This window comes from Eleutherodactylus coqui, chromosome 2 (assembly GCF_035609145.1).
Source record: "Eleutherodactylus coqui strain aEleCoq1 chromosome 2, aEleCoq1.hap1, whole genome shotgun sequence".
NCBI lineage: Eukaryota > Metazoa > Chordata > Amphibia > Anura > Eleutherodactylidae > Eleutherodactylus > Eleutherodactylus coqui.
In genome coordinates, this window is record NC_089838.1 from 206,942,870 (window position 1) to 206,964,493 (window position 21,624).

At 41.1% G+C, this 21,624-nt stretch overlaps 1 protein-coding gene across 3 annotated transcripts in view; it reads right to left on the reverse strand.

The window, feature by feature from the left end:
* MYO9A (myosin IXA) overlaps positions 1–21,624 on the reverse strand; it is a 123,065-nt gene that overhangs the window by 45,548 nt on the left and 55,893 nt on the right. Inside the window, exons 11-27 of one of the 3 annotated variants that reach the window (XM_066592331.1) lie at positions 19,456–19,590; positions 18,865–18,986; positions 18,545–18,686; positions 17,430–17,625; positions 16,892–17,023; positions 10,345–10,420; positions 9,700–9,843; positions 9,433–9,472; positions 8,860–8,982; positions 8,691–8,771; positions 7,044–7,154; positions 6,614–6,736; positions 6,327–6,476; positions 5,925–6,238; positions 3,792–5,540; positions 1,956–2,040; positions 1,450–1,629 (exon numbers count right to left, since the gene is read on the reverse strand). In XM_066592331.1, the coding sequence (XP_066448428.1) occupies positions 1,450–1,629; positions 1,956–2,040; positions 3,792–5,540; positions 5,925–6,238; positions 6,327–6,476; positions 6,614–6,736; positions 7,044–7,154; positions 8,691–8,771; positions 8,860–8,982; positions 9,433–9,472; positions 9,700–9,843; positions 10,345–10,420; positions 16,892–17,023; positions 17,430–17,625; positions 18,545–18,686; positions 18,865–18,986; positions 19,456–19,590 (3,903 nt within the window). The remainder of the gene's footprint in view (positions 1–1,449; positions 1,630–1,955; positions 2,041–3,791; positions 5,541–5,924; positions 6,239–6,326; positions 6,477–6,613; positions 6,737–7,043; positions 7,155–8,690; positions 8,772–8,859; positions 8,983–9,432; positions 9,473–9,699; positions 9,844–10,344; positions 10,421–16,891; positions 17,024–17,429; positions 17,626–18,544; positions 18,687–18,864; positions 18,987–19,455; positions 19,591–21,624) is intronic. The other 2 variants (XM_066592333.1, XM_066592332.1) reach the window with 2 other exon arrangements.

Genomic DNA, 21,624 nt, shown 5'->3' on the forward strand with positions numbered 1-21,624 from the left:
ATAGGATTCTGAACATTTTTCAAAGCTGAAAGCCAACGTTTCTGCAGGCAGGGCACCCCACCTATACAGGAGCATACTCTGAGAGTAGAATAGGACCAGACAACTATGTTAACTAGTCAACTGCAACAGCAAAACCACAACATATGATCAAATGCATTGAAGTATGTTTTGGAGATGCACACACTTACTGATCTAAATGTCCCTATATCTGACTATGCCCATCTATCTCTCTGTGCATATTCATATATTTGAAAGAAGTGCAGCCCCTACAGCAACAGTGAAACAAGATACCGTATATACCGGTGTATAAGATGACTTTTGAACCCCGAAAAATCTGCTCTGAAGTCGGGGGTCGTCTTATACGCCGGTAATACAAAAAAAAAAAAGAAAGTGTCAAAAAAAAAAAAAGAAATTATTTCTCACCTCCCCCGGCGTTCTGCGGCGCTGCTGCAGGCTGTCGCTCCCTCCTGGTCCCCGGCAGAGCATTGCTTTCTGGACGCAGGGCTTGAAATCCCCGCCTCCAGAAAGCTAATACTGTGATTGGCTAACACACGCTGTCAGCCAATCACAGCCATTCAATGACATCATTGAATGACTGTGATTGGCTGAAAGCACGTGTGTTTTAGCCAATCACAGCCATTCAATGATGTCATTGAATGGCTGTGATTGGCTGACGGCCCTGCGTCCAGAAAGCAATGCTCTGCCGGGGACCAGGAGGGAGCGACAGCCTGCAGCAGCGCCGCAGAACGCCGGGGGAGGTGAGTAATGATTTTTTTTTTTTTTTGCTCCACTGTATTCCCGGCGTATAAGGTGACAGTTGGGGGGTCGTCTTATACGCCCTGTCGCCTTATACGCTGGAATATACGGTAAATCTCTATCTTATAACCCAATGCTAAATAAAATGTACAAATAATAGAGCAATATCATCACTACCCACAATCAGCTGTAAGCATGCTAAAACAAAAAAGCTTTGTTATCCAAAGGGTGGATGGAAAGTTGAGGAAATATCTAATGGTCCTCACTTCTGCTGGAGGGAACAGATGCCATTAGGTTTCATGGACATTTAGATTTTCCATTAAAATTAATTGGTCTATCAACAAATATATGATGATGATGGTGGTGGTAAAAGCTACAAGCCATCCTTTGAAAGACAGGCTCTGATGCATTTGCAAAACGATACAATATTGGCGCCTGTGTTGTAGCTGAAGTGAGTATGCATTTAGGTTTCCAAACAGGAGCTTAGAACTATACTACAATTATGTTAATGATAGATGTTAGGAAGCAGTGAGGGATGTGAAGTGATAAATGAAACCACCTATTGTGACCTAAAGTAACACATACTATGTGCTGTGCAAGAGAGGTCTAAGCATGAAGAAGAAGGTTATACGTGGTGGATGTCCTTAAGGGGTAGAGCTAGATAGATGTTCAGCGTCTGTTACTGGACTTTACCATTTCAGAGTCGCTGTGACATGCCTGGATCTGTCTGCCTGATTCCTCAGTTGGGTCAGAGGGGGGAATCCGCTCCCCCTGTTCATCTGAATCCTCCTCAGAGTTTTCCCCCCCAAGAGCTCCTCTAGTCATGAAATCTGATCGAGTTCGTGCCATACGAGCTTTTCGCCTGTGCGGTGCCTGACAGACAAAATGACAATGGACATGGGGAACACAAAATAAAAACACAAGCACATGATGGAGGAGGATAAATCAATCTACATAAAACAACAAAAGTAACTTCACATATCAGAAAGCGGGAAAAGGAAACAAAACAGTATGAACAGTATGGAATGTCCAAAAAGTAGTAACATAATACAGGGAAAACCAACATTTACAGCAAACATGGGGATAGACTAGACAACGCACCTAAAGAAAGCCTAGGATTCAAGTATGTAAATACCATTTTCTACAGAGATTGTGAGTAGTACATCCAATTTTGCTCTTGTGTGCAGAGAAATTCTCACCTCACTCATTCCGGACGGCTCAGTTGCATCCAACCTCTTTGGAAGTTCGCTGCGTGCAGATCGATGTGATTGAAGGGACGAATTGCTGTAATAAAACTTTATGTAATCAGTAACATAAACCGAAAGGCAGAAGTGTAGAAAATGAAAAGATTCACAAGATAGAAAATTTAACATTCATGGTCAGGGTTGCACTGATGAGGTTTCCAGTCCAAATGGACAGGAAGTACAAATTGTCATTTTTAAGAAAAAAAAAACCCACGGGAAATCTAACAGAAATTGGGCAAAAGCCAACACCAAGTATATGGGGTCATGCACATGGTGCTATTATGTCTCCTTGTGAACAAAGCCACAATAGGGATGACATAGAGGTCCATTTTCATACAGGGGCATAATTAAGCTTATTTTTTTCAGATTCCCAATGAACCCCAAAGAAAAATAAATTGAAGCATACTAGTTTGGCTTCGGTATGTGCAGAGGTTTTCGCCTAGAGCAGGGCTTATAGGGAAGACCATCTCCATACATATGGAGTCTGATGAAGCACCGTACAGCATTGCACAAAGGCTGCACAGATTAAAAAATTATATTCCAACATTGGATTAAATAATATGATTAAAAGATAAAGTAAAAAAATGGAACTCCTAACAACCATGGAAGACCTGGTGGGGTATTTAAACTGTGATCAACAGAAAAACAGCACACTTTTGTCTAATGGAATAGCAATTTATAGAGTAACTAAACTTTTTACAAACTTCTGACATGTAATAGTGACATGAATGGAGGTCTGGATGTTCAGACACTCACTGATGGATAAAAGGAACAGGCAGAAGGACTGTTTTGAGTGATGTGGCCATCTAGCTGTCATCTGCGAGCAGTGTATAAACTCCCTATACTTTCCATGGAGGCCATGAACTGCTCTGAGTAAAGCAGGAAACAGCTGTATGGACATAACACTGAGAAGAACTCTTCTGCCCATTTATTTCAGTGATTGTGGGGGTCTCCGCACCTGAACCCACACCAATCAAAACTCTTGACATGTCAGAAGTTTTTAAAAAGTTTAGTTACATGTTAAGGATACATTCACATGCAGTAGTAATGGTGTGGCAAGAGGCTGCACCATTACCACACAACAAAGAGATGTGAAAATAGCCTTAAGAGTGTTGTCAACCTCTAATAACTGAGCCTCAGGGTAGATCATCAATCAGCTGCTAATGTGGTCAGAGCAAAAAGTTGACAGTTCTGTAGACACTGCAGTGGCCCGGGTTGATAATGAAGACACAGCTCCTGCTGATTTCAATGAGAACATCGCCTGCATTACCAACCATTAACAGCTGAGTCCGAGGTGGCAGACACTGCTGATCAACTATTGATGACCTATCCTGAGGATAAGAGAAGTCATCAATAGTGCTGAAGTGGTCAATCCCTTAATAAATTCCTTAATAACAAACAAACAAAAAAAAAGTCCTTCAGTAGAATTCTCGCTTGAATCTTTGCAATATATAAAATATGAAGAATGCTATAGAAATGAATATGAAACTCTTCACTGCCTTTACCCCACCACGATCTGATCAGAATCTCACCTATTAAGTATACTTTATGAACATCTAGAATTACACTTTTTCATTGAGCTAATAATGACATTTCTTGCGTGGCAAATTTTCATAGGCTTCACTACACAAATTTTTTGTAATTGCTTTTATGAAGGTGCCAATAAAAGTCTTAAATGTACATGACAGAAAATGGTAATATGGCATGAATTCATTTTTCTTTTAAAGCTTACATATTTTGCTAAATACTGGGATTTTTTTGTAGGTCAAACATGTCAAATATATCACTTACTCTGAGTCACTACTAATTTTTCCTTTGGGGGTAAAAAAGATGTTGGAATTCACAGTGCTGTGCAACCAAGCACGTCTCCCTGAATCGCCTATGTCTGCTGTCACATCTCCTTTGGGAGCTTCCCGCAACTCCCTTTGATCCAAGAACATGCTAACTGGACGGTCATTGTGTGAGACTAAGGCAGTCTTCCCTTTAACAGTCAATCCTTTGATCTCTGTCTTAGCAGGAGAGCTCTTCCAGTGTGTACTCTGTAATAGAAGAGACTGTGGCCTATCAGACTGCTTCTTTGTGGTACCCCTAGGAAAATGCAAAGCGTTATTTGGATCTCTATTATGTCCCTGTTGTTCCTGCAGTTTTCGTAATCTCTCCAGCTCTTGTTTTTCCTTGCGAATTTGCTCCATCATAAGTCTTTCTTTTTCTTGCTGCTGCTGCTTCTGAAACTCTTCCTTCTCTTTATTAAGCTTCTGAAGTCTCTGAAGGACAGTGTCAGAAGGAGCAACTCCAACATCATTGTGCTCCTGTGTTCTAAATGTTCCTGGGTTTGGGACATAAAAGGTAGGGAGGCTACAGGAAAGTTGGGGCTCGCGAGGGTGAGTCTTGTAAGAAAAAGGGACGGAGGTTTTGGCTGGTGCACTTTCTGACAGTTCATGTGTAGGAGGGTTTCGTCTCCAGCTGGATGAAGAACCCCAGGCAATGTCAACTGCATTGGTTGAAGGTGATGGGGGATGTTGAGATACTGAGCATTGTTGGATCTCTGAAGGGGCTTCATGTTGCGTTGAGAAAGTTTGTATATCAGAGACAGGGGATTCTTGGACTGTAGGACTTGGTAGAGAAAGCTTAACTTGTGATGTTAAATGTCCATTGGATGAAACATTTTCTTCTCTATATTTTGAGTTTTCTCTGGAAGAAGCACAAGGAATGCCATTAGAATTAGAATAAGGTGACCCACCATTAGAAATCCCTTCAAGACCACTGGAGTGTGGTATTAATGGTGAAGAACCGGAGCTTATTTGGCTAGAAATGCAAGAACCTGGATGCTCATCATTGGAGTGAATTATTGGTTTGTCATTGGTAGTTTGAGTTTCATACTTAGGAGTACTTAAAAAGTCTCTTGTGATTGGGCTGACCGTTTTATCTGACTGAGAACTCATTGGTTCAGAAATCAGAGAGTCAGGCATTTCTTGAGAAATCAAAGTACCAGACATTTCAAGCGTGTCTTGTAAAAGTTCACTTGAATTTTCAGGCGGTCTATGAGTTGGAGAGCCAGATACCATATTTGTTGTGAGTTCCTCAGATGGCTGTGGATTTTCCTCACAGCTAATAAGTTCCAAGCTGCCAAAAGATTCCTCACTTTCAGGGGTATCTGGAACTTTATCTAGAATTAATTCTGCAGACCACCGCCTCTCATCTGATGGAGACACACCTCCACTACTACGTACTTTCAATAACTCCAGGCTAAATTGTGCCTGCTCTAGTTCTCTCATGCGACGGCTTTCTCTTTTGGCTCGGACCACTTTCCTTTGATTGGGATCCTCCAAGGACTTTGGTCTCTCTCTAAACTGCACTTCACCCCTTCCAGAGAGTGTTGTACTTGAGAGGTTTGGTTGGCTCTGTTCAGAGATGTCTTCCCAATGGCTAATATCAGTGTCAGGAGATGGTAGTGGCGACTTAAGGACTTCATTACTATTATCTTCTAGGGATTTGTCCTCAACCAAATGGCTTGGCACTTCTTGCTTTAACAACCGTGCTCTGTTAATTAGAAAGAAAGAAAATGGTTTGCCAATGCCGGAAAGATAAAACCACTGCTGTAAACTTTAAGATACAAATATGTCCACAACTGATCATCAGACACTGTCCTCTACCTTCAAAAGCAACCTAAAAACCTACATCTTCAGAAATGCTTTCAACAGTAGCCCTGTTACTACCAATAACTTCATCTACTGTCTCCTTCCCTCTTCCCTTGCAGACTGTAAGCCTTCGGAGCAGGGTTTACTCTCCCTCTGTACCAGTTCCTCACTCATTCAGTCATACTTCTTGTACTTGATATTACCTTATGTGATGTATGTAAAACCTTTTTTTCATATGTACAGCACCCTGGAATGAATGGCACTTTTAAATAAATAATATTATTACCTTCGTCTTGCTATAAAACCTCTGCATGCTGCTTGTAAAGTAATAATGTGTTTTCTCTTGCACTTATACTGTCTCCTTGCCACATGGCTCCTCCAAGCAGTTTGGATGCATATTGCTGCCTTCTGCCTATGAAGCCAATATTTTCGCCAAAAAGCCTGTATAACAGCGGCTGATTCCTTTATCTGCTGGTAGTCTTGTCTGGCTTTGTGTCCTTTCCACCATGATTGGATAATGCAAGCAGCCTGATAAAGGGTATCTTCTTTGACTTGCATTTCCTCTTCATCCCATCTATTTTTGTAATGTCTCCAGGATCTCTGTAATAAAATCAAAATATCATTTGCCAAACAACTGATAAATACATGAAACCAAACATCAAGTAGCGGAGATAGAAATTTCCTGCACCTGAATGGTGATAGCCGCATCTTTAAGACGCAAAAATCTCTTGCGCTGTAACATGGCTCTTATCCAGCGCTGCAGGAGAATGATGCGCTGTAATACTGTCTGATGTAACATATCTCGGAGGCACTGTCGCTCCTGCTCCTTCAGAAAAACCTGGGAAAAAAAGTGATAAAAAAGTTAAAATATTAAAATCCAAGGAAATGATGTAAAGAAGAAAATAAAACAGGAGCAAGATAGAAAAATGTTAAGCATTTCACTGTGCAGGAAACGTTGCAGATTATTCTGCTTACCATGGTTTTGCCAACTTGATACTGATCAGGGCTGTGACCCATCCTCCAAAAGAATTCCTGGATACTTTGGCGGGTAGGGGTAACATGTTTTGGCAATAATACTAAAAACTGAGTTACAAAGTCCTAGGAAAGACAAAAATATTTATAATATATTTTAGTAACAAGATCAGTACATATAATCCTCAGAACTCTATTGTGGCAAAACACTTTGCGAAGGACGACCTCATGTGGAATGAAAATACCTCAACACAGCATCTCTGCCAGGCAGAACTAAAAAGTTTTTAGTTTTATTCTTTAAGCTGAAATTAATGTACGGCATACTAATGAATAAGGTGCTAGTTGCCAGCTGTCATTTACATAAAAGCTAAAGCCCTCGTCTAAACAGCTATACGTGAATGTGCAGTTGTAAAGCACTATATATTGGTCCCACCTGAAAGGGAACTTTGCAGCTGTAGCCAGACTGGCGAATTCGGACGGTTTCTAGCATTCCTGTGTAACGAAGCTGTCGGAGCACCAATGAGTCATTGAAGCGCAAAGGCACCTGTAAAACGGAGAGAAAATACATTCAAACTGGTAGAATTATTACAAAACATTCATGTTTCTTCTTTTTGGATGCAGTCAAGATTTTCTCTAAAATTAGTACATTTTCAAATTTCTCGAAGTTTCTTCTCACGTGTCTTGCTGCTAAAACCTGTGGTACCCCTGTCAGTAAATTCACTAAACAGCATTGAATATTCTTTTTATAAATCTATGACTTTACTAGCAAGTGTAAATTGAATAAATTAATTATAACAGGGTGTATTGCCACACAGCCACATTACACGAAAACAGTATCCTGGGGAAATATAGAAGCCCGTAAGACTAAACTTGAAAATATGTTGTACGTGCTACAGGAGGTCCTCACCATGTCAGTGTATTAGATTTTGGGTGGAGACCACCCGTAATGTCAGTACAGAAAGCTGAAAGCCTCTTCAACCAATTGAAAGAAGTACAATTTAAACTGTCTATTCTCTTTATACAGAAGTAGTGATGAAATCTGTAATCAAAAGATATTTGGTGTATTCCTGAATTCCTGTGACAGAAGTGTTAACAGACTAGAGAGAGGGGTCATTTTTCAGTGTTAAAACAAAAATTCAGATCAATCATTGCAGGGTTAGCTATGCAATCTGAAATCAGCTCAATGAATAAAAAAATTACTTTCTTTTTAATTTTGTAAATGGAAGAAATCAAGACTTAGGGTAGCTGACCATGGGCAAGTTGTCATTGCGAGATCTGCGGTGATAAATCGCATGGGGAGCCCGCATGACACGCTTTCCATAGGATAACTATGAAAAGCAGAGCCCGCCGTCCACTAGCGGAGAATCATAGCGATTCTCCGCTCACGGGATTCATATCGCGGCATGTTGCGATTCTCTGCAGTGAGCCTATCATTTAGATAGGCTCATTGCGGAGACCTTGTAGTGCTCCCCCCTCCTCCCCCGCAGCGGAATATCGCTATTAATCTTTTAACAGATTATTTAATAAAGCTCATTTACTACGACGGCTTAAAAGTTAGACATTGCAAATGTAGGCTAGACAGTCTTTATATGTGCCAATTTTATCACACTTTGCTGAATGTTAAATCTGTTGAATGTTAAGACTGTACAGTCAAGTTTAGACCACTTATTAGTTGGATTAGTTTATGCTAAAAGTTGTGCCCAAAGTTTGGCGCAATTCATAGAAATGTGGCGCAAGTTTTGGCACAATTTAGGCACTGCACCGTTTATGGACATGTCGGAAGAACTGTCCAAAAGCAGATAGCAAATGTGGCGCAAAGCATGTATGACAGTTTTCTGGCATAATATGCATACTTTGAAGAGTGAATCTGCCCCAATAGGTCTAGTTCACCTATGTCGTTTTTACCTTAGGAAATAAAAAAAGAAAGCCAAACCGCTAACACTACAATCGTATTCTGCAAAGAAGAATGTAAGCAACCCTAGAGTCACTTGCTTTAGTCCAATTCCGAGACGCTTAGTCATATAAAGGTTAATCACACGGTAGACAAAAGTCAAGGTGGACCTGTCTTGAGAGAGCTTACCTTTTCTGCATTAGAACGGATGCATTTCACAAAATAAGGTTCTGCGTGCCCCAGGGTTTCCATTAACTTGTTTAAGGATGCCTAAAACAAGGAAAGGCAAAGTGACAACTTTCAAAATTTCCTGGCATGGAAAAATGAATTTTTAAATAGAAATGTTATAGAGTTATACCTGGAACTGTGCACTAATACTTGGTGGCTTCTTCTTCTTATGGAGATGCAGCAAGGACTTAGTAATGCGATCATGCAGGGTGAGGTTAGACAGATGTTTCAGAGACTTCACATCCAATAGGTGCTGTAGTTTTACGTAGAGAAGAGAGCATGATTTAAATAGGTTTTCCAGCGAAATACCATTGATGACCTTCCACAGAATAGGTCCTCAATAGTTGATCGGCTGGGGTGCACCTCGTGGGATCCCAGTCAATCAGCTGATCGGGCGCCTGCTGTCAGCATTGCTGCTCCAACCCCCAATGTAATGGATGGTGCTTGTAATTGCAATTACAAGTGTCAGCTACTACACAGGGGTCAAAGTGGCAGCTTCCACTACGTACCCCTGTGTATTGCAGTGCTGATCGCGAGCGCCTGATCAGCTGATCGTCTGGGGTCCTGAGCAGCGGACCCCATCTGATCAACCATTGATGACCTATCCTGAGCTTCTTAGAGTAATTAGAAAGAAAGGAAATCACACAGGATGGAAATTATAGAAACCCTGAGTTTAAAGAGGCTTTAGTTCGTTCTCACTCACCTTAGGAAGAGTAGGCTTAGATTTTGTGTTCTTGTTTCTCCTGTGAATATGGGGATACATAAACATTAATGTTCCCTTGGTGCATAATTTAGTTTTGACTAATAATATATTTATATGTTCTATTTTTAATGTCCCTGAAAATCAGCATGTTTAGTCTGATCATAACAAGAGTAAAACAAATTCCTATGACCCCCATTTTCATATGAATTTTTCCATCTGCAAACATGTTACTTCAACTAAGGCGTTCGCCTTGGCAACTGCTCTTACATAAGAATGCCGTGTGCTCTTTCCAGCAGTTTGCTATCACTGTTGTTCACATTGGAACTGGAGGAGCTGATGAAAATTCCACCACCATCCAGGTATGAGTTGGAGGAGGACAGGCGATGTCTTCTTGTTGACCACGACAGTTCCCTATAACACAAATGCACTGCTTGAAAATGCTATTCTGAAGTTTCCCCATAATGAAAATGTATCACATATCGGTGAAGACAGAACCTCTAGGACCTCCACCCCCTACATCCTTCTCCATGACCCCAGTGAGGAGGAGTTTGAATAGAGTGGTGGTCAAGAACACGCCCTTTAGCTCCATTCAAAATTTATTAGGCTGATTTTTCCATTGGCCCTATAGCCAAGGCATGGAGCAGCAGAACTCATGCTTGAATGCTGCTGCATTCAAATCTCTCTTCAATGCGGTCATGCAATGAGAAAGATCAGTGGGTTCAGGACCATATTTCAGTGATCGGTCGGGATCTCAGCAGTAGGACCTCCAGCGATCAGACATTTATGACCTATGCTGTAGATTCGTGATGAAATTTCATTTGTGGAAAAACCTCTCTAAACAGGAACAAAACAGCTTTACGGAAGACTTACTGGGAGCTTAGTGGAAAATCTTACAGAGAAGAATCCACTTACCGTGGGGTTCTTTCTTGTATTGTATTTACACCCTGTAGGTCAGAGAGAGGGGTACGAGGAGTAGGACGAGGAATATCTGGAAGGGAAAAAGCAACCTCAGATTTCGAATGATTACAAGAAGGAGGAACCAAAGAGTCCTCCAACAGATGTCTGTGTACCTACTCTTTTATAGCAGTGGCACTATGCTTTGGACTCTACAGTTCAGTGTGTGTGTGAGAGAGAATATGTTCTTAAAGGTCAGATGTGCTTCTTTAAAGGGGTTGCCCCCCTTCTAGCTGTTTTACTGCAGTAAGCAGACCTCTTAGTACATTGGGTAGTGGCCCGTGTTGATACTGCAGACCGAGTCCTACTGACATGAACGGGACCTAACCTGCCGTACCAATCGGGCCACTGAGCAATATACTAAGCTGTGCGCTTCCTGTAGCAAAACAGTTAAAAGAATAAGGACAACCCCTTTAACCTGTCAGTGCATATCGCAATATCATCCTGTAGGACTGTGTCTTTGTATTTTTTTTGTAGTTCTAAAAATGTTAGCAACATGCCCATTTAACCAGTCCTTGCACAGCCACCCTACTCCTGCAGATTTAAAAATTGTGTTAGAAATACAAAGACATTAATATACACATGACATGAGAGCAAGCAGCATTTCTAGAACAAGATGCCCAAACGTCACTGTGAGGTACGATGCACGTGCATTCCCATGCCAAAAAAATGGAGTGCTAGAGACATTACAGACAAAAGCAAGTGGTCAGGAAAACATGCAAACATTTTAAATGTAAGAAAAATGCCATGCAAGGACCTTAGAATGAGAACCAAATGCATTCTTCATGGCCAGCATGTGCTTGGATACACTTACCATGCACAGTGCAGAAGAGCAAACATGAAAAAGGTTTACATTTTTTTTCAATAAAGCATAAAAAAAGAAAAAAAACTCCCAATTGTTGACAGTATCTACAGGAAAATGCCAGAAATAATTAACCTTTAATCTATGCGTACAAAACAGGTAGCAGGAAAAAAAAATAGTCTACATGTATAAGTGCTATTAAAAGTTAAATATTAACCAGAACTGCAAGTTACGTTGATAAAATAAAGAGCACAGGATTCATTATATATCTAACATACATTAAGAGAAGAAAATCCAACTTCATTCACATCTAGAATGCATTTGATTCTTATTCTTTGGTCAGAATGGTTTCCTACTGATTAGGGACTCTCATGATTATGTCTGCATGTAATCAGATGTCTGAAGGCTTCTACTAACACTGACTGGTCATATTCTCAAATATCAAAAAAACTTATATGGTTTCTATATACGGCCTTTCCATCATAGAATGTACCTGCAAGTAACTTGACAGAAAACTACATTTATTTGACTAATAAAGAAAAAGCTGAAATCGTTACTCTGTCATGCACTTCTCCTTATGTGGAGCTCTAAATTTGTACTTTATACATAACTAAGTAAAGATACTGAATAAACAAGGTAAAAACAGTTGCAAGATAATTTTATGTTGAAATACATAGAGGTTATTATAAGAGTATTCCTATTAATATATTAGTGCTGAAAGAGACATGGAGAGAATTATTCAAGTTCCATACTTTACCAACCAGAATCCCATTCATGGGAGTTTTACAGTCTCTGTTTATGCATAAAGTTATACTGGAGATACTTATTTTGTATCTGTGTAGGTTACAGTTCAAATATATGCAAAGAAAATAATGTTCCCCTCCAACTGGTTAAGGATTACTGGGTGCAGCCTCCTGCACACGGGCGGATCTGCATTGCGAAATCCGGAGAGGGATTCCGCCTCTGGATTCTGCAGCAAATCCAGCCCATAGCATACTATGGCAAAACGAGATTTCCTGCCCACGAGCAGAAATCGATTGTCATTTTCCGCTCGAGGGGGAGAAATCGCAGCATGCTGCGATTTTGTGTGGCCTACGCACGACCTGCTTCCATTGAAGTCAATGGAAGTCATCAGTCCCGCGGCCATTCTGCAATCATCATTGCAGAACAGTCGCGGCAGCTGCGTCATAACCATACCAAGAGTGCGGCGTCCTCTGTACTGGGCATGTGCGCCGGCCGGCACATCAGCAGCAGAGGAGAAGACGCCGGACAGGTAAGCAGGGGTCACTGTCCGGAAACCAGGTCGAATCGCGCATGTGGGGTCTAACCCGACTGTGTGCAGGTGGGCCTAAGGGTGTCTCAAATCTCTTTCAATCAATCAGTTGTCATACATTATGGAATGCGCTTCACCGGAAACCATGGACTGGAATATCCGGTTGAGAAGTGATCATCACTACAAGAGTCTATTCCAATAGCTTCTTTAAAATTATGTTTAATCAATGTTTATTAAAGTTTTGTCAAATACCACTTTGTTATATCCGTACTAGACAAAAATAAGAAAGTAGAAAATAGGAGAGAGAGGAAAAAGGGGTTGGGGAGAAAGAACGTGGAAAACTATGGTATGGAAGGTTTTCCATTCTTTGGTTCCCGGTGAAGCGCATTCCGTAATGTCCGACTATAGATTACTATTTAAAAGGTCTTTGATATTAGATCTAATAAAGCAGTGCAACTACCGTGGTACATAGAATTATGTTTAGTGTGAACATTGTTTAGATGTGGCTATCTGCTGTCAATAAGTCCTCGTATACATTAAAGATTCACTCCGGTGAATCTTTTTTTCATTCATTATGTAACTAGCTCGTCAGTTCCTGGAGGTCTTCTCCTTAGGTGGTCATGTAATCTCATTGTGACTACCTGAGAATTACTTGGGTTTAGGTTCCTCTAGTGAGTTTTTCAGTCAGCATAATTCCTGTGTGATGGACTCCACCACACAAGCTCTTCAGAGGGGAACAAAGCCACTCAACTGTCCTATGACAGTTATTGCTGATGATTAGAAGCTCCTGTCACATAGTTATAATGAAGAAGATCACAGCTCATATTCCTGATTGTATACGCATGGTCTGTAGCTTATTTAGATAAACATACAAAGTAGTGATAATTACAACTGTCCTCCCAGCAGGCGGAGAGGTTACTGGCTCTACGTCCTCCTGTGATGTTAGGTTGATGCATCATAAGATTGATATCACCAAATAGTGCATAAAGCAGGTACAAATCTCAGCATCAAGATGGTGCCTGGTACAGTAGTGTAAATAAAATAGCAGTCCAACATCATTAACCTGATAAGTCACTGTTTTGGGTAGAAGTGATATACCGTATATACTCGAGTATAAGCCGAGTCAATAAGTTTTACCACAAAAAACTAGTAAAAGATATTGACTCGAGTATAAGCCTAGCTATACTCGAGTATATACTAGGTAAAGAAAAAAATGCAATACTTGCTTCCCAGCCTGCGTCTGTGTCCCCGACGCGATGGTCTCCCCGCTGTGTAAGTAAGCGCTGTGATTGGATCACAGCCAATCAGTGATGTCATCCACTGAATGGCTGTGAATGATCGAGCGCCGGCTGTGATTGGCTGGCGCTCGATCCAATCACAGTGCTTACCTACACAGCGCTGACGGCTGGGAAATTCAAAGCTGAGCAGGGAGATGACAGCAGGGCGAATTCTCAAGCAGCTTGCCGCACCGCTGAGGAGACCCTCGTGCCGGGGACACAGACGCAGGCTGGGAGGTTTTTGTTGTTATTTTTTTTACCTCACTCGAGTATAAGCCGAGGGGGGCTTTTTAGCATAAAAAATGTGCTGAAAAACTAGGCTTATACTCAAGTATATATGGTACTTATTGTAAAAAAAAAACAAAAATCAAGCACCTAGAAGGAGTTGTCAGAATCGAATGAAACTTTCTATGTGTGACTGTAACGTTGATGTAAGTAAGTGATTACAATATCAGAGCAAAAGGATAATTTATTGCTGAAAACCTGATTGGAGGTTCTAGTACCCTGTTGGGCCACCTCTAACTTTGAGGCAAGATGTGATATGGGCGGGCAGGAAGGTATAACAGGGAGCATAGTTCGGTTTGAATATATTAAAATACTGGAAGAGATCATATTGCCCTATGCCGAAGAAGAACCACCCTTGAAATGGATGTTTCAACACGATAATGACCCAAAACACTGGTGTGTAAGCGAACACATTGCTTACAGACAAGCCAGCCCATTCTTCTGACCTCAATCCCATAGAGAATTTGTGGAGTGACATAAAAAAGCTGAAGAACTGTGGAATGTATTACAAAGAGGTATCAGAAGTTAGTGACTCCATGCAGCACAGATGTCAAGCAGTTCTCAGAAACAATGGTTGTGTCACTAAATATTAGTTCAGTAAATCAAAGGAAAGTGAAATCTTATACATTTTTTCAGTTTATACTATTCATAACATTTTTGAGTTTTCATAGCAAAAAATGCTGGCACTACTACTTTTTTGAACAGTTAAAAATTCCTTCTTTACTGTCTGTAAAAGATTAACGCAAACTGGAGAAATGTTCTTGTTTTGATTTGGAATTGAATGTGTATTTCCAGTGCATTTATGGCAATAAACCTTATTATAGTCATTTTGCACTTTATTTGCTTTTCTAAACTCACTGGTATTTTTTTTTAACACCATTGTATGTATCAGACAGGTGGCTGCACTGCACGGAAGTGACTAAAATATACATGTCAAGAACGTGACAGGCAATCGGGTTAGGGGTCCAGAGATGGAAAAGTGTGTTTTCGCTGCAATGGTCCTTTACATTTGCTCTTTGTTAGCATTCAAAAATCAGAGGAAGTCCTAACAAATCTGGAAAGATAGCAATTAGAGATGAGCGAGCATACTCGCTAAGGGCAATTACTTGATCGAGCATTGCCCTTAGAGAGTACCTGCCCGCTCGGAAGAAAAGATTCGGCGGGCGGGGAGCGGCGGGGGAGAGCGGGGAGGAAAGGAGGGGAGATCTCTCTCCCCCTCTCCTCCCCGCTCCCCCCTGCTCACTGCCGCAACTCACCTGTCACCCGTGTCGGCAGCCTAACCTTTTCTTTCAAGTGGGGAGATACTCGCTAAGGACAATGCTCGATCGAATAATTGTCCTTAGCGAGTATGCTCACTTATCTTTAATAGCAATGCATCACGACTAATGCATATTCAAACTGAACACACGTGATGTCATTTCTAAACAATTTCCTGTTCTAATTGTACCTTCGTTTTGCCAGGAAAGTAGAAATACTAAACTAGTAGAAAATTAACTTGATTGAAAGCTAATTGAAATGTTGGTTTCCAGAAGACATCATAAAAGAGACAATTTCAACGTTTCATAGAATATGATCAGTCGTCTGTGCTAACTTATTTCTAGATTGTGTAACCATAGCAAATCAGTCTCACTGGAAAGAAAGCTCACATCAAAGGTCCAATGCTGTGTAGTATAAAGCTTGTAACCCGCCAAAGTATACCAAAGTAGAGTTAGCTCAGTGAACAAACTACCTATGAACATAGCTAAATGTTAACCAGTGTATTAAAAAGTAGTCTCCTTTGCTGTGACTGCAATGGCAGTCAGCGCTACATCTGCAGGACATTAGACATTTTGTTCACAACGACACACAGAAAGCACAACCCCTTTTAAAGGCTAAATTTGCCTAAATTTTAAACTTAATTCCAATCTTGTGGAAAAGAGATAAGAATTTGATTAGTGGGGACACCAATGACAAGAACAGGGGACTATTGCCAACCCCCCACCGTCCCAATGAGTGAAGCATGCAATCACGCATGCACACTGCCACTCCGAAGAGAAACCCCCATCAAGTAGAGAGGAGATAAGTTTAAAACTAGGCACAAGCCCTTTAAAAGGTAAGTCCAGAAACAATGGAATTTGTTTCACTGTAAATCTTGCTGCAATGCCATAGCAAAATCCACAAGGATTGTGTTGCCGACTCATTACGGATCTCACATCGATGCAATGACATTCACCATATTTCTGCAACAGAATGAGCGTGGTGCAGATCTGAAAATCTATAGAAGCTGATTTTTTCATGCTGAAAATATCTGGCACATGTGGATGACATTTTAAAACCCCATCTACATGTGTAATTTGCAAGGAGGTGAAAAATATTTGTCAAATGTATTCATTATCTCGTCCATTATATAAAGATATTCAAGGACCCTCATTATTAGAAGTCTCCTCTCATTATTTATAACTTTGGCATATTTTGGGCCAATGTCAAGTCTTCAGCCCATTTGCAGACATCTATAATAACTCTGTGTGCAACTAAGAGCGTAGTGAAATATAGCTTCTATAGATTGACTGTAATGACTGATTTTATTGCCATTGTGTTATAAATTAAATTGCAAGCATGTTAATATAAGGACTTATGTTACCAACCTCATGAAATGCACCAATAGATGATGATTATTACATTGCATTGCACACAGTTCAGTTTTATGTAGGTTTGTGTACACATAGCAAGCACACGGGTAAAGACACATGGTAAAAGAAAGGTTTTCGTGCGTTAAGAGAAAAGAGAAGACTCCGCTATAAAGCCTGGTCAGGACTCTGTGTGTGTAGATGACAAGAATGGAGCCTTGTGTTCATGAATTTGCAGAGGATTCTGGGACAGCAGCCTTACTGTATTGGTCGTTCTGACACCTCTGCAGGATCTGTAAACTCCTTTGGTGGACGGGGTGCTGCAGAAAGCTAAAGCTAGAAAGGCCTTTGTGAGATGAGCCAGGAGGCCCCGGTGTGCTGAGGGGGCCCGAGCCTTGAGAGCAAACACACAGGAAGAGAAGACAGAGATAGATTAACCAGAGAGAGCGCAGAGTAACAAACTCCCAGCAAAGATAGAGGCAGAAGATGCATTTACCATACCCAGAAGTTAGAGACAGAAGTAAGAAGCTGGGATATCATAAGGCAACCATGAGGCGGACTTATGACATAAGCATGTGGGCATTTCTCAAATGAAAACATGTCTAAAATTTGCCAGCAGTTGTTAAATTTGCAATCAATCTGAAAATACTCAACATCAGTCATTCCAAAAAAAATGTGAAAAAATCCCAGGAAAATATACATTTGTATGGAATACTCATAACTGCAACCTGCAATTCAGACATTGCTTTTAGCCTCCTTCCATAATCACTTATAATGATCACCCAAAATATGCCACTTACCAGTTTTCTTGCCAGTGCTATTTTTGCCGCTCTGCCTAAAAGCCCACAGAGCTCTGAAAAATGCTCTTAGTAATGCCCAACGAAATGCTCCCACCGGACTGATGGCAATCATTCCACGAATAAAGGCGTTCCGGCTGCTGCGCAGTAAGGCCACCATGTCAGGGCGCATGTGATCGGTGTTCTTCTCGCGGAAATCCTACAAAGGATGAATTATAAAATGTACAACACATCTAAGTTAGGGCTTGCCATGGTTAGTGGGCATTCTGTAACTTCTATGTGAACTGAATTATGCAAGCAGATGAGCTTATTTCAAAAAGCATGCAGTTAAGGTTCCAATAGACTGTCAAGAGATGTCGACTGAGACCGCTATGTTTCTCCTTTAAACACCTGGACGCCTGATTCATGCCTTTTTAATGGGCAGAAAGATGTAAGCCACAGCTAGTGAGCTCTGATGGTGGCTTATCTGCAGGGATAACAAAAGGATCAGGCATTGAAATTCAACATGCCCAATCCTTCTTTACCCTCGATATCATCTGTCAGGCAAAGGTCAAGAGCGCCCCCCTATACACATCGACAGTCATCCACTGAAATCGGTGGGACCAGCTGACTTTTATCTAATGTGTATGAGGACATTTAGGTCAATAGCACACTGCAATTCTAAAATACAGAATGTTTTTATAGCAAAACCTATAACAAATGGCCGTTTTACACTGGCCAACAGTCGTTTAAATGACTGCAGGAGCGCTGGCGTCACCGCTAAGGTTGGCAGCGCTACTGCAGACTGTTTACAGTGAAAGACTTCACCGCTGGATTCTTGCTCATTGCTTCACCTTCTTTGTGAAGCAATGAGCATTTACACAGCAATTTTTTTGCATTAACACTGCATGATTATTGCTCAAATTCGTTTGTTTGAACAAATTTTGAGCGATAATCGTTACATGTAAATGGCCTATTAGTACTGTTCTCAGAACACTTCAGTAAAAGCTTGAGTTTACACTGCCAATCAATTTCCCGCTGCTCATCTATTACTTCTCTGTTCACTGAGGAAGCTATGCATTTTCCAGGATATATAGGATAAAAGTGGGGAATGTTGCCTTCATTTTTCTGCTACTCACCTTCACACCATATTTAACCTTGCCAGCATAATGTTGGATTATGAATGCTGGTTCCATAACTGCTGGGAACTCTATGTAGGCGTTGCCTTCATGGTGACGTTTAAACTTCTCAAGCAAAGTTTGATGAGTAGCTTGTGGGAAACTAGTAAAAGAAAAAAGAAAGATACTGTGAAACACGACAAAGAATTTATTTCAAAGCCAAAAATGTAGGCCAAGTGCATACTTGTATACTTCCCCGCCAAACAAAGACAGATAACAAGATTGTTATCCATGGATCACTACGGCATTCTAAAAAACAGCTGCATAACACCAATTCTTACTTGCTTTCCTCATCTAGTAACTGGATGAGTCCTGTTGGCCTCTTACTGATCAGATTGATGCAGCCTTCATTATCTGTATAGTTAATATTACTCCAGCTTATTCCCTCCAGCCGATACTGCTCCTGAAAAGACAGAGAAGAGAGGAACTAAAACCATGCAGGTCTGTCTAGATTACTGAATGTACTCATAGAATAACTTCTAGGCATTGATCATGAATATCTCTTCATGTGCGCTGAAGGGTAAATTCAATACAATGTATCTGAAATAATAAAAGGTTTCTAGCAAGCTATGCTCTGGAATGAAATTACACTTCAGAGCACAAACTACGGACAAAATGTGCCATCTAGTTTGATTGAAACAACAATTATTAAATTACAGTTCAGAATTAAATCTAAAACCATTCAGGGTACTGCGAGGAATGATGCTTATTAAATTATGAAACCATATTCCAGGAAATTAATCTATTTAGCGCAATTCCGCCAAGGCCAGGCATACAGAAGTGATCACACTGTGAGAGACACGGTCCGCGGCTAGACCTGCAGCTGCTGTTCCATCAGCCCCCACCCACCGCCAAAAATGTAAATATCAAACCTGCTCCAGCTGAAAGAGATGCTGATTGAAATAATGTTGCAAACGTTCATTGGCAAAGTTGATACAGAATTGTTCAAAGCTGTTGCTTCCATAATCCTCAAAGCCGAAGATATCGAGAACCCCAATGGAAAGTGTCTGAAAAAGAAGAGAAGACCAAACTCAAAAAATGGCACAAGGCGAAAAGTCTTCTTACCTTGAGTAAAAAAAGATTTTTATTTAAATATACAAATAGCTCCCTTTACAAATAACACCCCTTCCAACAGCATAAGACAAAATACACCCATTGATTGTAGTGCATGGAAGCGCATCCCAGTGAAACTCGCTCCTGCGCCTTTACACAGGAGCAAGTACCGCTGGCATCTCTCAGAGCACTGCTGGCATGGAGGCAGGGTCGGCTGGGGAGCATTCTTCCTGGCCGCCTCCATTCAGTGTAAGCAGGCAGTCATTCAGAACTGAACGACTGCTGTTTACATGGAACGGCGAGTTGTGCATGGGAGCGCGGGACTTTGAACAACGCTGATCGATAATCATCCGCTGTAAATGGGCCTTAGGCTACAAAATCTCGCTACAAGATCATTGCTACAAACTGCATGTATGTGAAGCCGTGGCTTCCAATGGGTTGCTTCGCGTGTTTTGTAGCCTGAAAGAACCCACTGGAAACCATGGGCTTCACATACATGCTTTTTGTAGCGAGATTTTGTAGCCCGCGTGAAAGAGGCCTTACGTCCATGTTCCTATCAATTAGTAAACATCAGAGTTTTCAGTCCCATGTTTAGATTTTTTTCAAACCAAGATTGGATTCAGCAAAGAGAAGTAGTATCTGTTCTTTATACTTTTTCTGACATTTGATTTCGGTTTCAAAAACTGCATAAAAAAAAAAACTTGAACAAAACCTGAACGGGAGACAGAACCCGTATACAATTGTTCAGACTGAAAACAGGTAAATATCCACAAAGTGCGACCTTCACAAATCCATCTATTGCCAACTTCACCCTAGGCCAGTTGGACAACTTTCCTACTATTTCATCACCATTTGTCATTAGACAGACATACAATTTGTTAGGATGCAGTCATTATATCTGCCATTACTATCTTCGGGGTAGGAAAGGATTACAAACAATTGGAGGAATGGCGCTGCTGTCCAAGGAGAAGACCAGGATATATTATGAAGACATCTTTTATTAAGCTATGCATTACGGAGCCGAACCAACTCCTTTGTCAGGCTACAACAGCAGGGAACAGCAGATTATTTAAAGGGACAATTCAAGTGGGAGATTAGAGCATCTGATATCATGGGGATCTCCACCAATCCCCAGAGGCCAGCAATCGTACAGTATAAACCATGAAGGAGTCAGTTGGGCTCCATAACACGTAGCCTAATAAGAGTTGTTTTTATAATATATCCTGGTCTTCTCCTTGGACAGAGGCGCTGTTCCTCCAATTGTTTGTATTCCTTTCTAATTGGCTATCTGGACCTGATGTCTCAGCGTTCCGGGTGGAAAGGGGCTGCAGCAGTCCTATTTAACTTTCACTTAGTACTTGGTCTGTAGCTCTTCCAGGTGAGCGCACTTGCTGCAAATATCATTGCTCCTATTGTGTTGATGCCTGCACTATGTTGGCACCTTTCTTTTATAAATCTACAGACTTCTCTTTGGAGCAGGGCATCCGATAGCCTGACTACTCTAAAGATGCCCTTTAAAGCAGTAAAACGGCCATTTTGACTATGGTTTAAAAATTACACATGAATGATGGGTGATGGCAGACTTCTGCCTGTATATACAGTGATGTTTCAGGTCAGAAAATGTCAACCATGGCCGGGAGAAAATACAAGAGGAACATGGTCAGCCAGATGACATGGTCAGCCAAATCCAGCCAATCCTTTGCCACTTTGTGAAAGACCAGGGTTTTTATTTTAAACATTCTTTCTCATCCAGTCAGATAAGTGTGGCATGATGCTAGTGAAATCATTTGTACAAATGATCCCATGAGCAACTGATTGGGCGCATTCTGACCGATCAACATATTATATACATAGTAAGCTTAAAGGGGTTGTCCCGCGCCGAAACGGTTTTTTTTTTTTTTTTTTAAACACCCCCCCCCCCCCCCCCCGTTCGGCGCGAGACAACCCCGATGCAGGGGTTAAAAAAACAACCCGCACAGCGCTTACCT